The 15,820-nt window shown below is 35.3% G+C and overlaps 2 protein-coding genes across 2 annotated transcripts; one reads left to right on the plus strand and one right to left on the minus strand.

Annotated features, from left to right (window-relative positions):
* The first annotated feature begins 7,548 nt into the window (after window positions 1-7,548).
* Window positions 7,549-9,792, plus strand: LOC144449617 (CD2 antigen cytoplasmic tail-binding protein 2-like). Its single transcript, XM_078140189.1, has 3 exons — window positions 7,549-7,714; window positions 8,201-8,806; window positions 9,557-9,792. The coding sequence occupies exons 1-3, from the start codon at window positions 7,549-7,551 to the stop codon at window positions 9,790-9,792; spliced, it is 1,008 nt and encodes a 335-aa protein (XP_077996315.1).
* A 3,484-nt stretch (window positions 9,793-13,276) lies between these two features.
* On the minus strand, window positions 13,277-15,565 carry LOC144449545 (centromere protein S-like). Its single transcript, XM_078140092.1, has 5 exons — window positions 15,500-15,565; window positions 15,030-15,153; window positions 14,642-14,675; window positions 14,305-14,371; window positions 13,277-13,762 (listed from the first exon to the last, which is right to left on the minus strand). The coding sequence occupies exons 1-5, from the start codon at window positions 15,545-15,547 to the stop codon at window positions 13,637-13,639; spliced, it is 399 nt and encodes a 132-aa protein (XP_077996218.1). The 5' UTR covers window positions 15,548-15,565; the 3' UTR covers window positions 13,277-13,636.
* Between the last annotated feature and the right edge of the window lie 255 nt (window positions 15,566-15,820).

Consider the following 15,820-nt stretch of genomic DNA (forward strand, 5'->3'; position numbering starts at 1 on the left):
ATAATATCAGAATAATGAACACTGCAACAGGAGGTACAGGTATTTTCATATTAAAATGGGAGTCATTTCATAATTTTGCATACATAAATCACACATGGTTTTCAAAAACTGAATGAGGAGTTTTCTGACCTGTGTCCATGCAGTAACTCTTCCTATCTTCTTCATTCTCAGTACAGCTTTAGCCCACTGTGAAGGATTGATAAAGCACTCTCCACCACTACTTAGAATTACACCAGTTGATAGTAAACTACCATAGAATGTCTTATTCTGAGATGAGAGGGATAGAACGAACTTTTAAAATACATATTTATCCACTATTGAACATTTCAAAATGTTCAGTTCTTTCAAGACTAGTTATTAGAAATCATAATGATACACATATTTTGGGCCGATGGCCTCAAAATGTGAAATACATTTCAATTTCAATTTCAATATTGGAAATGATAAACATACCAACTCCTACATCTAACCTGAAATGAACTTTGAGTAATAGTTTTTCAACAAAAATGTCCTAAAAATACAGACAGTTCATTTTCCAATGTTATGTTTAAAAGAAATACTCATGACAATAATATTGTCAAATCTAACAAATCCTGAACTCAAACCAAATGATATTTAATTCACGATTTCCACTATCCATATCTTGCACAAGACAAATTTACATGTTCAGACAGAAAATGTGGAATATATATTCTGGTTGTTCTATGTGACAACACATATCTAAGTGATTATTTCTGCAGTGTGAAATTTGAATGAAACCATTCAGAATCTGTTATTTTCTCCACATGTCTACAATTAAATTTGTGTATGCATAATTACATAATTCACCAATATACTTCTTCATTCAGCCAGAAGACACTTGTGGCATAAAGGTTTTGTCAGTACTCTTCTTTGACTCATAGTGACAAGGCCCCTTATGTTACTCATCTTTGACCTCATAGTGACAAGGCCCCTTATGTTACTCATCTTTGACTCATATTGACAAGGTCTCATGTTTTCCTACGTTAACTGATGAAAAATATTAGGGAATTATTCCGAGAATAATATCTAATTACCTCATGATGATTGGTAATGGATAGTAGATTTGTGCCTGGCTGAATTATGTTATTTTGAATGAGTGAAGATAAGGTGTGCTTCATCAGCTGTTTGCTACGTCCTTCTGTAGTCAGGGTCTATACAACACACAAAGGGTGAAAAGTTCACTAAAAGGTCTGAAAACCAAAGTTATTTAAATCTCTCCAAACCTTGACATACAAATGTTTGTTCTTGGTACTTTTAGAGTAACTGAAGAAATTTGGGATTTATTAATATTATTTTGTTTTCAACCTATCATTTTCCCAGAGTTAATTAACATACCGTATACATCTAGGGACTACAGTCTAATATCATACAGCTCTATTTAAAAACTTTATATAATTTTTCAAAATTTTAACTGAGAAATAGGTTTGAGTTTTCTTGAAAAAAGTAACAGCACAGGTTTTTAGATTTTTATTTCTGAGGCACATACAACATTTGTACTTACATTGTTGACTGCACATACCTTTGGAGCAGTACTTGAGATTGGTGTAGATTTGGATACTACTGACAACACAGAGGTCTCTGTAACATTGTTTGCAGGCTTTCTTGTATTTTGTACTGGCCTAGGTAAATCATGACAGGTTGCTGTCCCCTGTTGGTACCTATCTTCACTTCCAGGCAATATTTTATTGGTTGTAGTGTTGACATTCTGATCAGCTTGCCTTACCAAATTCATAGTGACTGGTTTTCCTGATGTGGTTTGAACTACAGTATCTGATGTATTCCGTTTTATAGACGATGTGACTCCACTCACTGGAAGAGTACACATTGATGGAATATGAGTCCACTGTATGTTCTGACTTCTCCTAGTTGACACGTTCCGAGATGGTACCATCTTTCTCACCTCGACACCTGTAGTGGACATGACTGGTGCATTGCCGACTGAGGTGATAGCTGCAGAGGTGGCTGCTACAGCAGTAGAAGGAGCTGCTTCAGCGCTAACACATCCTGCAGACGTCTGAGTCTTACAACCTGATGAAGTAGACACTGTAGGATTAGTAGTGCTGGTCAGTGGTGTTGTATCCATTGTGATTTGAACCTCACAAGATTCAATTTGTGAATCGCTATATTTCTGAGATCCTGAACTATTACTGTTAGACAACATAGTTGATGCAGAAAGTGTGGACCCTACTATCTCCCTAGCTTTGTCACCATCAATGCTTGATTTCGTTTCAGGTGGTTTTGTTTTCTGGGGTTCAGAATCTCTTCTTTGTTCTTTTTCCATATCATCTTGCTGCACTTTCTTTCTCGGTCTTCCTCGCTTTTTCTTTTCTCTATCTTGAGGTTCCTTGTTCCTCTCTCTACTTGCATCTGTGGTAATTTTGGTCTCTAACTCATGATTCCTAACAGTAGTCCCACCACTTTCATCAATCCTTTCTCTATCCTCTGCAAACTTTGTCTTCAAACTTTTACCTAAATCCGTGGCTAAACCATTCTGACTGTTACTGATCACAGACTGAAGCTTAGTAGATAGTTGTTTTTGTTTTTGAAGCAGTTGTAAGAATTTTCTTTGTCTGTTTGCCAGTGACATTAGTTTCTTTTTCACTTCCATCTTGTCTTCATTGTCCATAGCTTGACTGTGGTGATTCAATATGTCAACTTTCTCATTCTTATGAGTTTCTCCTAATGACTTCAGAGTCAGTTGTAACCTCATCAGTTCTTCCTTAATAACATCTGTCAAAACCAAAATATAAATATTGAACAAATTAAAAACATATAGACAGAATAGTCAAACACTAACACTTGAGATATTTAAACTATGGGCTCTGGAGAGTCATTTCGTCAATTTACATCACCAACAATGACTTGTGATTTCAGAGAAATATCACGTTCATCTTGTGCCATTTTTAGGGTATTTTTCCTATAGGCCACATTATGCCATGGCGTCATCAGAAATGATTACTCAAGACTGAACAATGAATACTGAAGAAAATAAGGACTTAGAAGTCATGAATTGTTCAACCACGAATACATTTCTGTTGACTCCCACAAGGCATTGTAAATTGTAGGTGAGTTTGTAGCCTGTAAGGTACGCCCTCACACTTCAGTCAACCCTTTTCATAGAGTGGGTCAGTCAGGGCGAAGTTATATGACATATCTTACACTTTGTAAGGTACACCATGACAGGGCGCCCTCACACATCGGTCAACCCCTTTCATAGAGCAGGCCAGTGAGGGGGACATGACACGACATCTTACAGTCTGTAAGGTACACCATGACAGGGCACCCTCACGCATCGGTCAACTCCTCTCAGAGAGAGACGGATGGTGAGCGCAGAGTGACGCGACGCATCTTACACTTACAGTCTATAGTTTGCTGTACATCTCAAAAAAAAAACTTGTATCGTTATATTTTATTTTTATACTTCCATTTTATTCATGACCAGTCTGCAGGATTGTGATTGTCAAAAACAGTGAAAGTACAGCTGTTACAAAAATAACTAACAAAACAACTTTTTTCAAGGTGTCTGGCAAACTGGTACTAACTGAATAATGGGCATGGCAGTGTATATTGTCTATTTTAGTATTTAGTTAGTATTTCTTACCTCCTGGCTTACCATCCTGTAATTGTTTTTCTACTTTGTGTTGTAACATTTCAACTTCCACCAGTTTATCAGTGTTCTGCTAAAAGAAACATATTTACATTTATTGCGAAAATATTTATCATCAAAATGTGTGCATAGATATATACACACACAATAAAAAAATTAAGGCAAATGAAACTGTATATGAGGATGTTACAATTATACTTGTTTCTATTTTGTACTGGCACAGACAGTCTCAATCCCATTTAGTTAGCCACAAAATTGTTATTGAGTAAAGATTACATGCAGTAACGGGTGCAGATAGTTCTGCGAGCACTTATTGTCTGGTCTTATTTGGGCATAAGTAGATGTCATATTAACCCTCATGTTGTTATGTAGCAGCTATTTTTTCAGGCTTGTCTACTAGTGCCCTCCTATATAGCCAGGCGATAAGAGATGACTCCTCCTACATTATACTACCACACTTTACCTTCTCTGAACTTGTATTTTCTGTACATCTATTACTCTGGCTACTTTTACTACTATCTGGTATAACCTGACAGCTGCCTTCAGTGTCACTGTCTGATCTATGAATAGATGGTGGCCCTACAGCATCATTAGCACTGCTACTCTGACTTGGCTTCGACCTTGACCAGTCTCCTGTCTTTTCACTATCTGATCTATGGGTAGATGGTATCCTTATAGCATCATGATCAGCCCTACTACTCTGACTTGACGTTAACCAGGCTCCTGTCTTTTCATTATCTGATTTCTCAACACATGGTTGTCCAAAAGAACTGTCTCTCCTACTACCAGAAACGGAAGGATGTTGGGATAACAAGTCTTGTGTTTTATCATGGGAGAGATCATCAACATCTTTGCAGTTCAGTTCTACAAATTATCATAAATGAAATCACAATAGGTCATGTTCATTCATATATTTAAGGACAGCAGTTTTTACCCTAGCCAAATATATTTTCCCCTTATTCTCAATGATTCTGGTTATTTTTAAAATGATGAAAGAACTTTTTGAGTACACTATCATTAAAGTTCTGTACTATACCATCCCAAGACATACTCCTGATCATCATTGTAAGAATACTATTTGACATAAAAATTCTCACAAACCATTCAGTTTTCTGAGTTTTCTTGGAGTCACCAATTCTGGAGATTTACATCTTTGTGAATGCCTGTCTTCAATAGTTTGACGCTGTTCATCTTGTCCACCAAATGTGTCCCCACCATACTTTATAGGGTTAAAACTTTGGAAATTACTGTCAAATGAAAGAATAAAGGTAAAGTTACCTTTGTGTTGACACTATACTTTAATATGTGAACATCAAAATAATGGTCTTCTCTTTAGTGCACCCATACTTAATGCTATGTTTCTCACAGTAACATCTTTAAAATTATGGGTCGATAGGGATCTGAGAGGGTAGGATGATGCATGAGGGCTCCCTAAAATGGCTTACTACTACTAGTATCTAACAGACTATTATGTGACAATGTCCAAGTATAGAAATACAGCATGCCAACATGTGTACCATACCTTGTAGTTACCAATAGTTGGGACTCGTCAGACATCTCAAAATCACAGCTGTCTATTGCATTCTTTGTTTCTTTGCAGAACTTATCTTGAACTTGAATGCTTTGTTCATACAACGGTCCTGGTTTTGCACTTGCCCACTTCAGCCTAAAAATTAAACACATCCCTCCCAAAAGTTTATATTTCATTTCATAAAACATTTCACGGTAAATTAAACCCTACTCAAGGTCAATTTTGAATCATTAAAAATATATATATTGCTGCAAAACATTAGAATTAAAAAAATAGCTATGTAATAAAAGTGTAAAGTTTACTGTAGTTCCAGCTTTGTAGCTTTGCATTAGTTTGACTTGAATGACCTTCTATTATATTATAGTGACAAGTTTGTGAATTAATTACATTAAGTTTAGTTACACCTGAGAGGCCACCAGTTGAGGAAGTAAAGACACTTCGTTCTGGAGAGTCATTGCATGGTACATTGTGCACTATTGCCCTGAAAAAAAAAAACATTCCTGTTGGCCATTGCCATGGGTATGCAATGTCTCATTTGAGTCAGCAAACATGTATTAATTGCAAAAAAAAAGAAGAATATTCATGATTGTGTTATGAGAAAATAGAACCAAAATTTACAAACATAACTTTATTTCCCAAGGTACTCCTTAATAGTTTAAATTACCTGCTAATTCCCTTTAGCATCGAGGGTGATGGTCCAACAGTGCTGTCAGAGTCAATTGAGTCTTGCACCACAGTGTAATCATCATCACCACCACCACCACCACCACCACCATCATCATCAATATCAGACATCTTGTCACAAATATCTACTAAATCATAGTAAATGTCAAACTCGGAATCTGAAATATTATGGAGAATGAATTATCTATGATTTTACAATGAAATTTGTGGAGGAGAAAGGGTATATTGTACACTACCGGTAATCAAAATTGAATTAATTTTACCTACTTCAAAAATATATGACGGAGGAACTGCTATTACAATTTACAATTTCAAGTAGTAATTGAGACTCTTCAGACTTCACTATTTCATTGTCGCTAGACAGACAGTCTGCTGCTAGACAGACGACAAGTACAGCGCCACCAAGTGGGAGGTGAGCAAGCCTTTCAAATAAAGAATTGTCATGGTTTTCACATCACCGTTATTCTTCAACTGTATCATGAAAAGTGCATCACTCCATGGTCGCCAGTACCTTTTTGGGGGATTTAGACTATCGCCAAAAACTCAATACTTTAATATTTTGTGCTTACCGCGTTCTTTTTAGCACCCTCAACTCAGTGATTGGAAAATATTTAGACAAATTCCTAGTAAGTTAGAGGATCTGTCAACTTCCGTCAACCATATTGCGCTCGTATTTTGAACGATGTCAGCGAAATAATCTTGCTTTAAAGTCACCATATTTCGACGTCATTTGGTACAAACATACTTGCGTAAGCGAGTATAATACTAGTAGAAGATAACATTAGTTGAAATCTGGTAAAACGCATGACATAAAGTCGGTGAGTATTGTCTGAAACATTGCATACGCTCGATCGCGTTACTGAGTGTGCAAAGCAACACGCTAGTCCCTGCCCCTGGACGATCGACAACACAAATTAATTGTGCAAAAGGTAAGTACTCACGTGATCTCAAACGTTTACACGTAAATACCACGAGTAATTCTGATGCCCCACGAACCCCGGTACTGAGACAAAGTATCCCACGTCAACATATATATTATATTATTATATGAATATAATTCGATCGTCGAAAAGTAAACGTAGTGCACATGGTGACATTCACACACAAATTCACAACTGTGTGTTGTGTACCATGATAATGTGCTTGCCATTCTAATGTTACTGACAGTAAGTTATCTTTGCATTATTTTTACACCAATAAATGAAAGGAACAGTGCAAATAAGAATGTCGAGTCTAATCCAATAACAACGAACTGGCTAAAATGAACATTTCGTATACTATGATTCTAAATGTATTAAAATGTACCAGCAGACAGTTTTGTATGCAAAACCATGGATGTATTAGTGGCAAAACTTACAATGTACGTTGCTGTTGTTCATAGTAACATTGATGACGATCAGCTCTCATCCCTGTTTTGTCTTTTTCTATTTCTTTGCCTCACCTTCATTATTTTAACTAGTCCGCAACCCTTTTGTAATACGAAACCAGGCATTACGATATCGCATGTTTTATGCCAATGTTCCATAGTCTTGTCTTTCATGTTTTTCAATTGATGAATTAATTAATCCTGTTTTTCCAACTTGTAGTATTTGTGTACTAACCATTATCCCCCCCCCCCCTCCCGATAGAAAGAGGATAAACGGATAAACACTCACACATTTTACTTCCAGTTATTGCTGTGAATTTGTGAATACTGTATATCACAATGACTGAGTCACGGAGAGTTCGTTTTGATGAGAATGAAGAGTTTGGTGGTGGAGATCTGAAAGACAAGGATACACGATTTAAAGCCAAACATTCACTGGATAGTGATGAAGAAGATGATGACAATGACACTGGACAGTATGAACTGAGAGATGAAGACATTGAAGGTATGTTGACAATTTCCCGTTATTACTGTTAGAGTACTGGTAGCTGAGAGACTTGGCTATCTCAGATACTGACTTAATTTTGTTCTAACAAACAACTGTGTCATGCTAGATCACCAAGTCTCTCAGCGGAAAATAGTAGATGAATATATAGATGGCCTGTGTGAACTGAGAAATGAAGGAATTACAGATATGTAGAAATTATCTGTGTTGTATCATGGTTGTTCAATGTTGGGCTACTTATCACAAGTTGTCAGGGTTTACGCTAAATTTTTGAGTAGGGGTCAAATCAGAGAATTGGAGGGTGAACCTGCTGTTAAGCAGTAGTTGAGCTTCAATAACCAATCATTGCTCAAGTTTGTTTAAATGAAGATACAGGGAGTTTGCATTGGGGTAGTCTAACAAAGGTCAAGAACCCATGTGTGAAGGAAAATTTACTCTCCTTTGAAAATTTACCATTTAGTGGCATCATTACATTTGACATTACAGGGCAGGAAGATGGAACAGTCACTTATGAGGAAGGAATTCGGATCATGCCATTCAACATGAAGGAGGAGATGGAAGATGGGCACTTTGACGCCGAAGGAAATTATTTTGAAAAGAAAGAGGATGTAATTAGAGACAGTTGGCTTGACAATATTGACTGGGTTGAAATCAAAGAAAGAAAACAACCAGTTTTGGCTGATGATGATAGTAATGATGAACCTCTTGATGAACACAAAGTGTACAGTGAAATCTTGACTTATTTGAACCCTGGGGAAAGCATCGCCAAGGGAATTCATAGACTGGGAGGGGGTAAAAGTGGTGGCAGTAGTAGTAGAAAGTGGCAGGCTAAGAAACAGAAAACAGAGGACACTGAGGAACAAAAGGCAAAGAAAGAAGAAATGTTGAAATTAACAGGACTTGTTGATCAGTTGGTACAGAGAGGACAGTACGATGCATACACATACACATATGAAAGAATCCAACATACCGTGAAATCAAAAAAGAGTACCAAACCAACCAAGGATAATGATGGTGATCATGATAGTGATGATGCCCTGGACATGTTTGCAGATGAAATAGATGACAAGAAGATATCAACAAAAGCTGAAGGTAAATACTTATGCAAAGAAACCACAACCAACAGACACAATTGTAGAACTTAGTCTCAGTTTACTAACTGTAGTTATCCTTTTTTTTAGCCTTGACAGGTAGTGGGGTTGGGGGTGGGGGGTGGTGGTTAGAAATGACCCGGTACGCATGTCCATCCATCTGTCTATATCCATGGACAACCATGTCTTGGACACCTACAACTAAATTTCAAACAAATCTAGCACAAATGCCAAATATTATAGTGTACGATATAGTTGTATTCCTTGCTTTTAATTTATACAGTTGAGTGAGTCAGTTTTAATTGCATGAATTCTTGTATAATATGTACAACTAGTGGCAAATATATACATTTCATCGTGATTTCAAGTAGATTTGGGCTCACTATGGGGTGCATATTTTTGGGTCTAATGTTTGTGAGGGTTATCCAATATAATTTTTTAACAACTATTCTGGACAATTCATAATGACCAATATAGCCACATGGTTAGCTCATTTACCTCAAGTGCCCATACTAGTCTAATGTGAATTCAAAGCTACCAGGAGCCATCTTTAGTTAACCAGCTCTACATTAGAAGCTAATGTTCAGTTTGACCTTACTGAACAATGTAAGTTTTCCCCCGGAGTACTGTCAGTTCTCTCCTGCTTTGAAACTAGGACATCAGAGAACTGCACAGTGCATCATAACAAATTTCTGAATTTCTTTGGATCAATATAAATTATCAATGATGGCATTTTTGTCTTCTTCAACAGCTAATGGTAAAGATTCCAAGCAAGATGCCAACAGTAGTAGTCTTGTGGATGATATAACATACTGGGAATATAAATGGGAGGAGAAAGACGATTCTGAATTATATGGCCCATACAGCAGTGAACAGATGCAAGAATGGGTGGAGCAAGGCTACTTTGAAAACCCATCTTGGGTGCGGAGAATTGGCACACAACAGTTTTATAACTGTAAAAGAATTGATTTTGATTTGTACATGTAATAACTATCATTCCAATCATGTGACCTAAGTTTAATCATGTGACCTAACTTTTACAATATAAGATGTATTGTTTTATGAACATAAAACTGCTCTGGTTGCAACTGAAGCATTTCACAGACAGTTGTTGAGTTGCATATAAACAATAACATTGTACCAATCAATTAGTGGTTGTACCAATCATTGTACCAATCAATTAGTGGTTGTACCAATCATTGTACCAATCAATTAGTGATTGTACCAATCATTGTGCCAATCACTTAGTGGTCTATTTTATCTGCAAGACTGCTCAGTCTTGAATTAGGTGCCATGTTGATTACAGGCAGAAAAGCTAATCACGTGATCATGAAGACATAATGTTTCTTTTGGATGAATTAGATTTCAGCAGGATATATCCAATGAAAGATCATACTCATTCACACATTTCGTATTTGCTGTGTTGTTGGTGTTGAGGGTGCTGATTTTCGAGTCCCCCACACTCAAGAACAAATGGATTTGTTCTGTGTACATTTATTCACATATGTTTATCTACCGTACATGTGATTTCATATACATTAGGGTGTACATGTATAATATCAAGATTTAGTCATACTATCTAACAAAGTAGTTTTAAAAAATGCTCCAGTTGCAATTACTGCAGTTTTAAAATTGATGAAGACAAATGCTCTCTGCTGAAAATCAGAATCAGAATTACTTTATTCATTCCACTACTAAGGGGAAATTAAAATGACAGTTCTTGCAATACAAAAGATAGCATTATGTATATTACACAGTGACAGGCATACTGAAAACAACAGTATGGTGCTAAAAAGAATGACAATGATTGCTGTTAAGAACTGAGATAGCGGATGGGACGAAAGATGATTTAAAATGATTGGTTTTAGCTACTGGAGCACAGTATCTATCACTCTTTGAAATACGACAGTCGTAGAATTCTGCTTAGAGTGGATGGGAAGGTCGTTCTGAATACTATGAGCCTTTGACATTATGCGTTTGTTATAGATAGAGAAATCCAATGTTACTAACTGGATATATTTGGTTATATTTGAGTCAGTAATAGTCATTTTGACAATTTATAAACTCCACAATTTTACAAACATTACCAGCTAAAATTAGATCCTAAGTTATTTACTGGTAATATTTTGAGTAAAAGTTTTGAAATGTAATGAACTTTGTAACTTTTTTTTTTTGTTATTATTCAAATGATAGCATTTTTATATAAAGACAAAGAAACGTGAGCAATAAATGAGTATTATGTCAGGAAATAAAGGAATTCCTGTAGAAAAAAATATATATAATGTACTTTATAATGTAAAGACCAGAAATTGTTTCAGTGTTTGCTTTGTGACTGAGATGACATGGATAAAAATAGTTTTTTTTCCAAGATTTGTCTTTTGTCAACTTGTATACTTTATTTGTATTGGTAGTGTCTTACCTAAGGGTGGTACGTAGGTCAAATCTACCTGGGTACCCAAGCTATTTTACCAGAGATTGATTCCCCACCAAATTAAAGTACATGTTCCAGGTCTGGATATGTATGCAAATTTTAGCAGTGTTCCCCATTTTTGCTAAGATTCCCAAACTGAAAATACAATAATAGATCTACACCATATAATACTGTGGTACGTACCTCACTTAAAAGATTCAAACAGTGTGAGGTGTACAGCCAAAGGATACCTTGTAAATTCAAACTCGGATAGTAAACAAGACAAAATTTGTTGGTTTTCTTCACTTTCACTTACAACAATACAAATTATACAATACAGTACAATACAATACAATACAATACAATACAATAACAGTAGAAGCAGTCAACATGTTTATGGAAGTTTCCTACCAAGGCTTGTACGTCACTTCAGCCTAAGTACTGACCGATGTTACCTCCGTGATTATTAAACAGAATGTGAACATAACCAACAAACTTTGTTTTATTTAAGTTTTAACATCCTAGTTTTTTTTTTATCATACATAGTGAATTGACAAGGTATCATTTTCCTTTAATTCTTTGAACATACTGCACCATTCTACCATGCTGTATGTTCAAATGTGTTCATTCTTAGTTGTTGTAAATCAAGCTCATTAAATTAAAGAGACACGAACTGAGTTTATATGTTTTTGGATGCATTTTGATATCCATTATTTGTTCAGAGAGCTAAGAATACTTTCAACGGAATTTGGGTGAATACCTTTAAATTTCACATGTATTATATTTTTGTCTGATAGTTAATTTGTTCCCCTTTGTAGGAATATAGGGATATTATCTCATTTTTAGCAGTTAGCAAGAAAAATGATTATTTGATACTTTTGCTAAAGTCTTTTTCATTTTACGTAATAGGAATTTATGTAAATATTTCATTATATATGACAAATCTAGCAAATTTGATTGTTCTTTTTGTACACTGCCTGAGTATACCAAATGAAGTATCAGTTTACCAAGGGTTCTTTCTTATTAGAGAAAAGATTATTTTTTTTCACATTTCAAAAAGGGATTTGATTTGGAAGATTTCAGTGTACATGCACAAGTAGGTATATAGATATTGATCACGATAGAATATTTCAGAGAATGAACATTCATAGCACAGACAGGAGCATTTTCTATTTTGTTTTTACATATACAGTCAATGAACTGATGATGGTAGTCACACGGCAAAGTGAGCTTTTTAGTGATTATTTGATTTTGATTTTTTTTTTGTGGTTGAATAAAACTGATATTTACATTACACTTCATCAGTTATGCTATTGCTATTTACAACCCCTAACACCGAAGTAAAGTGTTTTCTGTATGTACCACAATTATTTATAGCATCCATATTAAGTGTACTGTTTCATTTGCTAATTGACCACATTAGAAAGGCCACATGCTAGGCTTGTAAATAAACCAATTGAAACAGTATACTTTATACTTGATATGAATGCTATAAACTGAGTGTAGCACATAGACAAAGTGCTTTACTTCAGTGTTACCTGTTGTATTCAGTGTGATAATCTCCCAGAAGATAAGTTGGTTGATAAACTGTGAGTGAAGTACCTTGGTAACTATATAAGGTGAGAAGTATTACATTTAGATAAAGGGAATTGAAGAGAAGAAATGGCACAAAGTGTCTTTATTCACTGTCAAAAACGGGAGTGAATGTTCAGCAGTAAGAAATGACTAGCCAGGGAAAGGAAAACATCAGAAAAATTAGTTTTATTCAATGACAAAAATATCAACTCATCATTAACATGCTCGCTTCAGACATGGACCCAATGCTTTCCATGGTTGCTTCACAGTACACAAGTGTATATACTTACTGGTGAAGTGAATAGGCTGCAGTATTGCAATGATACTTTTGGGACAATCAGCCATAAAAATGACATTATTTTATTTTTGTTAGTTTGGAAAACTTTTTTCACCCCCCCCCCCCTTTCCATTAAAAAAGGATATCAATATACAACTAAAAATATGTTTTACTTTGTTTTAATAATAAAGAAAGTTGTCTTGTCCATGGTTTAAGTCAACTATCGTATACTGTTTTGGTGTTTCTATCCTCATGACAAAGAATACAAAACCTGGTCAGACATAACATGGTAAGACCACAGACACTGTGGTAAAAGACGGTTACATGTACATATATTTGTGTGCTGATTTACTGCACAAGGTATCGTCTCATTTTCGGCTTTTGGGTTGGTAAGGACCATGGCAAACTTGCCAATATTTGTCACAGAATTCTTAAATCTTAATTTCAAGAAAAAATAGATGAATCAGGTTCTAAAAAGTCATGTCATTTGTTTCTCCAATGACATATTTCATAGATAGTCGAAGTATGAGTTCATATAGTGGTTGGTGAACTCGTTCAGCCTCCTCGCCTCACTCCATTTCCGTGGTTTCTACCTCTCGCTCAGCTTTCTTTGCAGCTTTCTTCTTTCGTTTCTTTTCTCTCTCAGCTTCATTTACAGCAGCTTGTTGTTGACTTATTGAGTTCAGATGCTCAAACTGATCAACAAAAGGAAAACACAGGAAATTATGACATGTAATTTGTGTTGTTTGGCCATATCTATGCTAGTCTAAGTTCCAATACCATCCGTGTTACGATTTACACTACGTTTATCATCATGTGATGTGTGAAGATAATGTAGTGTAAATCGTAACATGGGTCGTATTGGAACTACACCATATAAAGTCAATGCATGCATCTCTCACTTCTTAATATGTTGAAACATCATCATGCATAACTAAGTACAGTTTGATGACTTGTGATTTAAAGTAATTTAAAAACGAAAAAGAAAAAAAATGTGGCCATCTGTACTCATGTAGAATCAAGCTCTCTTTCATTTTAATTTTAATTGTTCCAGTTTGATGTTTATTACATATTAATCATTGTAATGCCTTGCTCAACTATGCAGTGTACTAAGACTATGTGTTTCTTTGATCCATGACAAGGACAAAGGAAAATGCCCCCATAACAATTCTGAGCAGCTCTAGTAAAGTTATTCTACAAGTAACAAATGAAACCATTTGCATTACACAATACTTACCAGTAAAGGACTTTTTCTGACAGCTAATTTTACATCCTCTGCATTAACAACTGACCTTTTGGCATGTCTTCGAAGAAAGAAACAAAGATATGATTTCGCCTACATGCTGTTGTTTATATACATATTCTAACTACTTTCCTAGATCCCCTGCAAACAATTTAAAATAAGCATAGTGCCTCCCTATTCACTTAATTCATATTACGCATTTTCTTTTTGAGTTGTGATTTTTATACAGAATTGAGAGCACTGATTTGATTTTGCCGATGAGATTAATCACAAAAGTGACACAATACATCATTCAATTAACAAGTATCATGAAAACTATAATTGTACTTACTTTGCGAAGAGTTCTAAGTCTGTAGCTAATATACCTAGACAAATAAATGGAAGTTACAAAAGGTAAAATGTATGTTTATATATATACAAATCAAATTTTACTTTAGATTCATGTCTGTTAGTGCATGATCTTCAGTTTCCTTTTTCTATCCACTATTATGTTTACATCCTGTCATGTCATTTCTTCCTGAGATTGCTACACTGCATAGCAATAAGTTAAATTTAAAAATACAACAAAATGCCCCCCCCCCAAAAAAAAAAAAACAACAACAAAAAAACAACAACAAAAAACAAAAAACAACAACAACAACAAACAGAAGCAAACCAAACGATACAAAGTTGGGTACTTTGTTTTTTAAAACAAGGAGAAATTGTTGATAATATCTTACCGCACTGTCTAAATGTGGCTTCTGCTAAGGTTGCAATGAATTGTCTTGAAAATACTACATCGTTTTCTTCAGCACTTTCCTCGCATATCTGACCCACAGAGTAATGAATTGCTGCTTTTAATCTCTGTAATGTTAAAAAAAAAACACCTACAAATTACTACAAAAATTCGAAACATAATCTAAAATAACACTTGTTTACGGATAGTTATCATATGCCATAACACAACAACAGTTAGCAGTTTGGCTAATAGTGGTGTTGTGCATTGATAAATTTACAAGTAAACACTGACTGATGATGAGGAAAATGGAGAAAATTTAATAACAAAACAAAGACACGAAAACAGTTAAACAAACAATTAACCATGACAGCTTCTCAAAACCTAGCATTCTCATTTTGGAAGAGAAAAGACTTTGCCATATGGTTGAAAACATCATCTGAACATTTATAAGATAGCATCTCTCTAATTTACCTGTTTATACGCCAGCTGATCATAACTCTCGTCGTCGTCGTCCGCCATTTCGAGTTTCCCGCTATTTCAACCCACAATGCACTGTGTTTATGTTACGTCAGCTTATATTATATGTATTGTGATTTCCATCATGATATGATATAATTCCGAGCATATAGCATTTGACACATTTTGATAACGCTGATACGTCAAACACTTCGTGTTTAAGATCATTTGGGCTTCACATGTGTTGAAATATCTTCTAAAAGGCGTCAACGCAATCAGCCTGGTGAAAAGAGACAACGGGCACACAGCTTTCATAAGAGGTCATAGGTCAACTAC

Source organism: Glandiceps talaboti, chromosome 18 (assembly GCF_964340395.1).
Source record: "Glandiceps talaboti chromosome 18, keGlaTala1.1, whole genome shotgun sequence".
NCBI lineage: Eukaryota > Metazoa > Hemichordata > Enteropneusta > Spengelidae > Glandiceps > Glandiceps talaboti.

What these genes read in the sequence shown, in the direction of transcription:
- LOC144449617 (XM_078140189.1), top strand. Translation starts at nt 7,549, where the DNA reads ATGACTGAGTCACGGAGAGTTCGTTTTGATGAGAATGAAGAGTTTGGT. An exon ending in GAGAGATGAAGACATTGAAG is followed by an intron (nt 7,715 to 8,200) that starts GTATGTTGACAA and finishes TTGACATTACAG; the next exon opens with GGCAGGAAGATGGAACAGTC. An exon ending in GATATCAACAAAAGCTGAAG is followed by an intron (nt 8,807 to 9,556) that starts GTAAATACTTAT and finishes CTTCTTCAACAG; the next exon opens with CTAATGGTAAAGATTCCAAG.
- LOC144449545 (XM_078140092.1), bottom strand. Translation starts at nt 15,547, where the DNA reads ATGGCGGACGACGACGACGAGAGTTATGATCAGCTGGCGTATAAACAG. An exon ending in ATCAGCTGGCGTATAAACAG is followed by an intron (nt 15,154 to 15,499) that starts GTAAATTAGAGA and finishes TTAACATTACAG; the next exon opens with AGATTAAAAGCAGCAATTCA. An exon ending in AGCCACATTTAGACAGTGCG is followed by an intron (nt 14,676 to 15,029) that starts GTAAGATATTAT and finishes TTATTTGTCTAG; the next exon opens with GTATATTAGCTACAGACTTA.